We start from the raw sequence: 9,222 nt of genomic DNA on the forward strand, positions 1-9,222 counted from the left end.
GAGAAGGGACTGGGGGAGCCCTACTTCACAGCCAGTCAGTGGGGAGCAGCTACATCCTTCAAAAAGAATAGCAGGTGGTGTCCCCCCAGCCTGGCCAACCTGAAGGTGCAGTAGGGAGCACAAGGTGGGCCAGTCCTGGAATTAGGGCCTAATGAGAGGTATTTGTGGTTCCCCAACAAAAGCCCCTATCCAGCCCTCCCTGCCCCATACGCTGCATGCAGACAGCAAGGCCAGGAGGCTCTGGGAACAGAAGTGGGTGCGAGGCCCTGGGGAAAGTCTGGCTGGGCAGGAGGTCAGTACAGTCCATCTCAGGGTGACAGGTGGCATCACAGGGCCCCAGGGGCCCCACAGGAGACCTGGCAGTCAAGACAGCAGGGGCCAGCTCGGCTTGTGTGCGAATCTCTTTATTGTTTCTCTTCAGAGCCCCTGTAGCGGGGGAGGGGAGGGTGTGGGGAGGTGGGTGCCCCTCCCACCAGCCTGAGACCGCTCTCTGCCTCTCTCCTCTCCTCTCTTCTCCAGCATCTCATCCACTTTCTCTCCTTCTCAATCTCCTGCTCCCACCTCCAGCACCTTCGGGGATTCCCTCTTATAGCCCCTGCTTTCTAAGTCCACCCTGGGCTGGGGAAAGGAAAATAAGAGACCGCAGGGACAATTTCAAGTCCCCCAGTCTCCACAGGGGCTAGTCCCCCTGGCTACCTGCCTGGCTTTCTCTCTCCTGGGCTGGGGGCTGGGGAGGTCTGCGGGGCTCAGTCCTGGCCCTGCAGTATCCCAACACCCTGCTCTGGGGCTATCTCCAGAGCCAGAGGCTAGTGCCTGAGGTCACAGAGGTGGGAGGGACAGGGCCATTGCTCCAGCCTGGGCTCCATCCAGCACAAGAGCCAGGCTCACTCACTGCCAACAGCCAAGGCTCACGGTTGGGGCCCGCAGAGGTGGCCGGGGCATGCCCTGTGACCAGGCAGGGATGGGCTATGTCCCTGTTGGGGACCACGAGGGATGGCCAGTGAGGAGGGGTCAGAGGCTGTGATGGGAGGACTGAGGCTGGGTGTGGTGTCCTGGGATGGAAGAAGGCTGGCTTCAGGGAGCAGTGAGTACAGGGGTGAGGACGGTCTCTGGTGGCAGAGGGTCTCTGTCTTTAGAGCACTTCATGCTGCTGCTGTGTGGCCTCACTGACGACCTGGGGAAGAAGAGAAGCCCAGTCCAACCATGTGCTAGCCAGAGAACAGAGCCTCAGCCCTGAGCCGTCCCCACCCCAGGGCCGCAGGATCTCTCTTGCCCCACTAGCCAGGGACCTAGACCAGCACAGCTGGGTGGAAGACAGTCTCCCCAGACACATCCATAGCCCCCACCAAGGGTAAGGAGCCCAGATAGACCACTCACCTCCCCATCCCGTGTCTCGATGGTCTTGATCATCACCGTCTTCTTGGTATGAACCTCAGAACCCCTTTGCTCAGGGCTGGTTTCTGTAACAGGGTCCATCGCACACTCAGCCTGACCAAGTCCAGGCTGGGCTGTACCAGGGGCTGGGAGTCCATCTGGGGCCACACTGGGCAGAGCCCTAGCAGACCCCAACCCCCCTCAAGACAGGCTTGTTACTTCTTCAAGACTTTAATACCTGTCCTTCAGCCTAGCACCCAGCAGGTTGTTCTTCAGTCCCCAAGGCCAGTCCCATAGTTTAGAGGGTCTCAGGAGCCAACAGATTTGCTCCATGTGCAGGACGGTACAGGAAGGTAGGGGATCCCTGAGGCCCAGGCTGCACAGCATTGACATTCCCCACACCTCCTAGTTCCTCTCCACCCCCGGGCCCCAGGAGAGCCCTGTACACATTTGTATCCTGGGACTCCCCTTCTTCAAGATTGAACCCCAAAGCCCAGTCTCAAGACACTCTTTAGAGGACCTTACAGTACCCATCTCCCTTTAAGATTTCAGGGCCGGGTGGGGTGGCTCATATCTGTAATCCCAGCAGTTTGGGAGGCCGAGGCGGGTGGATCATGAGGTCAGGAGTTTGAGACCACCCTGACCAACACGGTGAAACCCCATCTCTACTAAAAAGACAAAAATTAGCCAGGCATGATGGCATGTGCCTGTAATCCCAGCTACTCAGGAGGCTGAGGCAGGAGAATTGCTTGAACCAGGGAGGCGGAGGTTGCAGTGAGCCGAGATTGTGCCACTGCACTCCAGCCTGGGCGACAGAGTGAGACTCTGTCTCAAAAAAACTCTGTCTCAAAAAAAAAAAAAAAAAGTTTCAGATGAGCAACCTGATGTCTTAATCAAAGTGAGATGGAGCAGGAATCAGTCTCTGACTCATTGTGCTGATGGTCAGTCACTTGCCATTCTGTGCCTCAGTTTCCTCACTGAGGACGCAGAGTGAAGTGGTGCCGACCATACTTGCCCTATGATGGCCACAAAGCTATTGATTTGGAAAGCACTGTGCAATGTGGTTGGGGTTTTTTTTGTACTATGAAGTTTTAAATGCAAGACTCATATTTGGTGTCCGTATAAACAACTAACCGAAAAGAGAGGCTCTGAGTTGTATAGGAAAGGTCAAATGGAGGTCCTTGGTATTATGAGTTTGGTGTTCATGAATTTCCTTAGCTAGCAACTAGCCTGTGATGAACGTTGTGACTCGGTGGAGCACAGCGTGTATTTTTTCCTGATGGAAATGTACATCGAAGATAGAAAAGGCTTGATCTAGGAAAGGAGAAGCTGCCAAGGACTCCGACTTGCTTTCCTAATGCATCATTATCGTGTGTTTCTCTGCTCTCTGGGGTTGGAAAGCCACCCGATCTGTATATTACTAATGTCAGAATGGCAGAATGCCCTAAGAGCTCATTCTTTTCATTGTTTGGCTTTGCTAAGATTTGGCTTTTCTTTTCCAACGTGCATCCAACATCTTGCTCCAGCAAACTGGAGGTGTTCAACAAGCAACCAAGGTGGTGCTTGGCAATGTGCCAAACAGACAATGGGCCGTGGGTGCCTTAGAAGGCAGGTGGTATGAGATCTTCCTGAAGCCAGGTCCCCAAGGACACTCCTGCTACTTTCAGAGTCTGGGATTCAGAACAGAGTGTGCTTCCTGATGCCCAATACTCCAAGAAGGTGCAGGGGACATGGTAAATACTATACAATATAATCACATAAAAAGCTCTCTCTGTCATAAGGTGCCTCATCCACCTCTACCTAAACTCCCCCACCTACCCGCAGGGGCCCCCTTTTTCTTCCCCAGACTCCAGGTCTGTCCTCCCTGGCCCCAGGGTCCCATCCTCCCTCCTGGCTGGCCTCGGGCAGTGCCCATGCTGGACTCCTGGCCCCTGCAACTCCAGCCTCCGCCTGCCAGCAGACACTCACCTCGGAAGTTGAGGGCAGAGAAGGTTTGGATGGGGAGATTGATCCTAAAAGGGAAGAGACCAAGCCTCCTAAGAGTTAAGAAACCTCCCATCATTCCCTGAGACCGCCCATCAAGGCTCACCCTGGTCCTTTCTAAACCCCATCCTCAGCTGTCCCAGTCCCACGGACCCCAGCACTCCCACCACCCATACTGCTCAAGGAATGGGGTCAAAGGTCAGCTAGAGCTGTCCCAGGAATAGTCTCTTCTGGAAGGATCATTCATTTCAACTGTGACCTGCTGGCATGACACCAGGATGCGCAACCCCACTGCACCCTCCAGAGCACCAGGATTTCCTTCTTGCTTCTGGCACTGAAGGTCATATCAGTAGCAGCTGTGGGTGATATCCATTGCTCATGCCCACCCTCCAGCCAGGCCAGTTCTGAGAGCTTACTATTTAGGCCTAATGCTGGGAAAACGTAACATGCCTTTAGCTACCTTCAAAGGCCATCACATGAAGACGTCATTTTACTAAATCTGAAGTTTCTCTTTATGTGTATACCTATATCTAAACATGTCTTCTGTTTTTTAAAAATTTCAGATATTATTTTTATGAGTATCAGGGGGTACCAGTTTTTGGAGTAATTGATCTGTTTTAAATTGAGGTTAAATTTACATACAGTGAAATGCACAGATCTTTAATGTACAATTCAATGAGTTTTGATCAATGTCCACGTCTGTGTAACTACCAGTCCAAATCAAGATATAGAACATTTCTAGGCCAGGTGAAGTGGCTCATGCCTGTAATCCCAGCACTTTGGGAGGTCAAGGCAGGCGAATTACTTGAGGTCAGGAGTTAGAGACCAGCCTGACCAACATGGTGAAACCTCATCTCTACTAAAAATACAAAAAGTCAGTTGAGCGTGGTGGCACACGCCTGTAATCCCAGCTACTAGGGGGGCTGAGACAGGAGAATCACTTGAGCCTGGGAGGCAGAGGTTGCAGTGAGCCAAGATCACGCCACTTGCACTCCAGCCTGTGCAACAGAGCAAGACTCTGTCTCAAAAAGAAAAAAAAAAAAAGATATAGAACATTTCTGTTATCCCACAAGGTTCCCTGGTGTCCCTTTCCAGTTGTATATTGTTTTCTGTCTAGAGGTGGGTTGCTCTGAGCATGAAGTTTATGTCTTTTCCTCCGAGCATGTGCATGTGCTTACGTGTGTGCATGTGTGTGTACACTCATGCCTTCTGTATGCATCTCTTTACCTTCTCTTAGCCTATCCCTGTGCAAGGCTTCTCTCCCTCCCTCTCTCTATTTGCCTCTAACTGCTCCCTCCATTTCCCTCCTCATCGCTCCCCATTCTGCTTTCATCTCTCCCTTGACTGGCAGTAATATTTTATTATTGGTTGCTGAATATGGTTTTTCGCTACTGGTTCTTAATTCTGAAGGTGGATAAGGGAATACTTATATTTCTCTTTTTATAAATGCTGTTAATTAAATTGCTTTTTACCCAGGTGGCCTTGGTTAATTCTCTGCAATTAATACAGCAGTGGCCTCTTGTATAAAATTGTTTCCAGGCTGGGTACAGTGGCTCACGCCTGTAATCCCAGCACTTTGGGAGGCTGAGGCAGATGGATCACCTGAGGTCAGTAGTTCAAGATCAGCCTGGCCAACATGGTGAAACCCCATCTCTACTAAAAATTCAAAAATTAGCCAGGCATGGTGATAGGTGCCTATAATCCCAGCTACTCAGGAGGCTGAGGCAGGAGAATTGCTCGAACCCGGGAGGTGGAGGTTGCAGTGAGCCAAGATGGTGCCATTGTACTCCAGGCTGGGCAACAAGAGCGAAACTCCGTCTCAAAAAAAAAAAAAATTGTTTCCATGTCTTGTTGAGGTAGCCTCCTGGGGACAGGAATGGGCCACCCAGCACCACCCACTTCCCCACTCCGGCTCCTGCCTGGCCCCTCACCGGCTCTCCTCTCCCTCCAGCAGCTTCCGGTAGGTGGCGATCTCCACATCCAGGGCCATCTTCACATTGAGCAGGTCCTGGTACTCGCGCAGGTGGCGGGCCATCTCATCCTTGAGGTGCCGGATTTCCTCCTCCAGGCGCGCGATGTTGTCCTGGTAGCCACTGGCCTCACTGGCAAATCGGTCCTCCAGTTCCCGCATCTGCCTCATCAGGGAATCGTTCTGCAGGAGAGGGGGAACCCAGGTCAAGGAAGGGAAGAGGACACTGGGAGCCCAAAATGAGGAAGGACACAGCTTTGGGGCTGGCAGGCAACTCCAGATGGTCAGGCCCAGGACATGTTGAACCCTGAACTCAAATGAAATCTATATGTGGACACTCAGAATAAAATAGATAAAAAGGAACATCTGTATTCAGCCTCAGAGTCCGCACACAGGCAGATGCCCCTGGAACCCCTGATTCTTTAGCATCCAACTGGAATCCACTTGTCTGGTTTTATCCCTATTGTAGATTTAAGTAGATGAAGGCCCAGAGAGGGTCTATGATGGGCCCAAGGTCACAAAGTGAGGGTGTGAACTGCAGACAGGAAGGGGCAGGGCCTGGCCAGGTGGGTAGGGACTCACAGTGCCCTTGAGGGCATCAATCTCGCAGGTGTAGGACTGGATCTGGTGTCGGTATTCCATCATCTCCTGCTTGGCCTGGCGCAGGGCATCGTTGTTCTTGTTGGCTGCCTGGGTCAGGTCTGACACCTAAGGGCGGAGAAAGGAGCCCAAAAATGAGGAGGATGCAGGGCACAGGTAGGGATGAGCAAGGGAGCATGGAGCCTCTGGGCTCTCCTCCCATGGATGATGCCACAGGCAGCACATCCAAGCTGGGGCTCAGGGTGACAGAGATGCCAGTCCCTGGGTGAAGCCACCCACCTTCGACTTGTACCACTCCTCAGCTTCAGAAATGTTCTTAGCCGCGATAGTCTCATACTGAGCCCGGATGTCCCTGAGGGCGGCAGTGAGGTCTGGCTTAGACATGTCCATCTCCACCTGGACCTGCTGTTCCTGAAGCTGAGCCTGCAGCTCACGGATCTCCTGTAGGGCATGGCTGGGCTTCAGTCCCCTCTCAGGGCCCACACAGCACCCTCACACCCCTATTCCCAGCCAGAGCCTCACCCCAGCCCCACTTTCCGGCTGCTTTCCCCATGGCCCAGTGACCCCAGGAAGAGGGGCCAAGGCATACCTCTTCGTGCACTTTCTTAAGGAACGCGATCTCCTCGTTGAGAGATTCAATTCTGCGCTCCAGGTCAATGCGAGCTAGAGTAGCTGCATCCACGTCCTGGGAGAGGCCAAGCAAGAAGGACATAGTCACCACCACCCAGGTGGGGTAGAGCAAAGCCAGAGGCCATGCGAGGGGAAAAGAAGGGCACTCACCGCTCGGAAGGCAGCCAAATTGTTCTCTGCTTCTTCTTTCAACTGAATCTCCTCCTGCAGCCTGGGTGGGACAGACAGACAGACAGACAGTTGTGGGCGATAAAGCTGGCAGTGGAAACGACTGGCCGGGTGCTGACCAGGGAGTAGGTATGGGACAGAGCGGGAGGGCCTGGCTGCTGGGTACAGACAGGATAGAAAGGGAGTGGAGAGGCCCCACCCATCCAGGGAGGGCACAGGAAGTGGCCCAATCTCTGCCCAGGAGCCACACCCTTGAAGTCTATGTCCCCACCAGATTGTGTGACCTCCCTGGGGTTAGAAACTGTGTCTATTTTATCCGCCTCTGTGTTGCTGGTTCCCAGCTCCAGCCTGGCCAATATAACTGCTCAATTAATATTTATGACTTTGGTGGCAGGAGGGTGACTCTGCTCACTTGGCCTGTCAGAAGTGGGACCAACAGATACGCTATACTTGCTGCCCTTTTCGTTTCAGGAGCCTGGTGAGGCCTACAGTCAGGTCCTCCCAAGCTCTCTGAGAGCTGTGGCCCCCACCTACTCCCTTTTTCTCCAGCCTGTCTATTCACCTTGTAAGAACACACAGTCTCAGCAAGTCCCCAGGGTCAAGCTCCCCACTCCACCCTGCCTCCCCAGGGCCTCATCACAGCTGAGCTGAGAGCTGTTGCTTGGACTCTGGGCCCTTGCCCTGCTTTCCCTGTCTCCTATCAGCCTCCCTTCTCCCTCTGGCTACACTGCCCTCTGGGCTTCCTGCAGCCCTTCCTCTGCCCATCAACTACCTGACCCCATAAACATCGCCCCAGCATCTTAAAATGCTTTTTAAGGGGGCTGCCCAAATGGCACCGGGTCCCCTAAATTCTCCCATATCCACCCCCTGATCTATGTCCCCAAGAAAACTCCTATGCAAGATGGGATCGCAGGGGGAGAGACCTGGAGGTCACGGCCCCTTGAAACACACGGGTGGAGGACCCTTTCCCCGCGTGGGGCAGGAGAGGGTCCCAGACCCCGGGAGAAGGCATGTGCTGACAGCGAGACCCCAGCCCCCAGGCCTAGCCTCCTGTGCCCCGCCCGCGGAAAGAGGAGTCTGGGGCGCCGGGCCCTCACTTGGCCTTGAGCCGCTGCAGGTCGTCGAGCAGGTTGTCGCGCTCGACGTCGACGCGGGCGCGCTGGTTAGTGAGCACCTCCACCTGGCGCCGCAGCTCGCGCAGCTCCTCCTCGTAGAGCTCGGCCACTCGCGTTGGCTCGCGGCCCTTGAGCCGGTTCACCTCGGCTGCGAGCGCCGCGTTCTGCTGCTCCAGGAAGCGCACCTTCTCGATGTAGTTGGCGAAGCGGTCGTTGAGTTCCTGCAGCTCCACCTTCTCGTTGGTGCGCGTGGTCAGAAACTCCTGGTTCACCGCGTCGGCCAGAGAGAAGTCCAGCAGCTCGCCCGCGCCATAGGAGGAGGGCGCGCGAGTGGTCCCCAGCCGGCTGGCCCGCAGCGACCCCAGGCCCCCGGCCCCGCCCGACGTGCGCGACACCTGGTACACGCGGGACGTCACCGAGCTGGAGGAGCCCTTAGAGCCGAAGCCCGCCCGCGGGAACACGGGCGAGCTCAGCGGGGAGCCGAGCGGGAAGCTCGGAGCCCCGCCGAAGGTGCGGCGGTAGGAGGACACGCGCTGGCTGGACGAGTAGGCCTGGCTCATGGTGGCGGCGCGGGCGAGGCTGGTGGGCACACGGAGGAGGCGGCGGGCAGGCGGCCGGCCGGAGAGTGGATGCGGCGAGGGAAGACAGGGCCCCCAGCCGTCTGCACTATTTGTATCCCTCCTGACATCAGCCCCCGCTGCCCCTCCCCTGACAGCTGCAGGATCCCGCTGTCCTGCCAGGAAAGGGCGGCCCCTGGCCGTGGGGGCGGGGAGGCCAGCTACCCCGCAAGAGGCCTGCGCCCCTGAGTCAGCCAGTGGGGGTCCTGTGACAGGCAGGCCTGCCAATCCTTCGCCAGGGCAGCAAGCATGCCTGCAGTCCCCAGGCGGGCCTCTTTCAGCCCTGGTTATCTCCTCATCCTGGCCGGGGAGGGGGTCAGGGGAGACAGCAGAAGAGAGGCTTCCCTTTAGTTTGAGGGCCTCCTTTTTGGTCAAGGAGAGACTTTGGGTCATTTCTTAAAGGGTCAAGGCCTGCTTCCAGGAAAGGCCCCAAACCACCTTGTTCCTAAACATTGTCTTGAAGTTGAAGAGGTTTGGGAGGTCTCAGGCAAAGACCAGCCAGGCTGGAGGGTGGGGGTCTCTAGGCAGGCAGGGAGGGCCGGGAGATGCCTGGCAGGCAGAGGGATCCTGGCCAAAGCCTGCCATGTATGTCTGCAGGCGAGCTGGCCCTGAGCCTCAGTTTCCCTCTGGACTGGTACAGGCCCTCTTCCTCCCCCCTACTGTGGATGGCGAGGCCTCAAGTTTATAAACAGTAGGGTGATTTCCAGAAAGGGTCTGATGAGCTTTCAGTTTCCAATTGCTATGTCCACTCCCACCCCCGCACAGA

General features: G+C 55.5%; 1 protein-coding gene across 1 annotated transcript; it reads right to left on the reverse strand.

The window, feature by feature from the left end:
• Positions 1-385: 385 nt before the first annotated feature.
• DES (desmin) lies at positions 386-8,579 on the reverse strand. Its single transcript, XM_050752398.1, has 9 exons — positions 7,822-8,579; positions 6,707-6,767; positions 6,516-6,611; positions 6,206-6,367; positions 5,909-6,034; positions 5,289-5,509; positions 3,343-3,386; positions 1,378-1,460; positions 386-1,174 (listed from the first exon to the last, which is right to left on the reverse strand). The coding sequence occupies exons 1-9, from the start codon at positions 8,397-8,399 to the stop codon at positions 1,133-1,135; spliced, it is 1,413 nt and encodes a 470-aa protein (XP_050608355.1). The 5' UTR covers positions 8,400-8,579; the 3' UTR covers positions 386-1,132.
• Between the last annotated feature and the right edge of the window lie 643 nt (positions 8,580-9,222).

The sequence above is a fragment of the Macaca thibetana genome, chromosome 12, assembly GCF_024542745.1.
Source record: "Macaca thibetana thibetana isolate TM-01 chromosome 12, ASM2454274v1, whole genome shotgun sequence".
In the NCBI taxonomy this organism is placed as follows: Eukaryota; Metazoa; Chordata; class Mammalia; order Primates; family Cercopithecidae; genus Macaca; species Macaca thibetana.

Coding starts and splice junctions, on each gene's coding strand:
- DES (XM_050752398.1), bottom strand. CDS start 8,399: ATGAGCCAGGCCTACTCGTCCAGCCAGCGCGTGTCCTCCTACCGCCGC. Junction 5,510..5,908: donor TTGATGCCCTCAAGGGCACT/GTGAGTCCCTAC, acceptor CCTCTCCTGCAG/AACGATTCCCTGATGAGGCA. Junction 1,175..1,377: donor TCGAGACACGGGATGGGGAG/GTGAGTGGTCTA, acceptor CTTCTTCCCCAG/GTCGTCAGTGAGGCCACACA.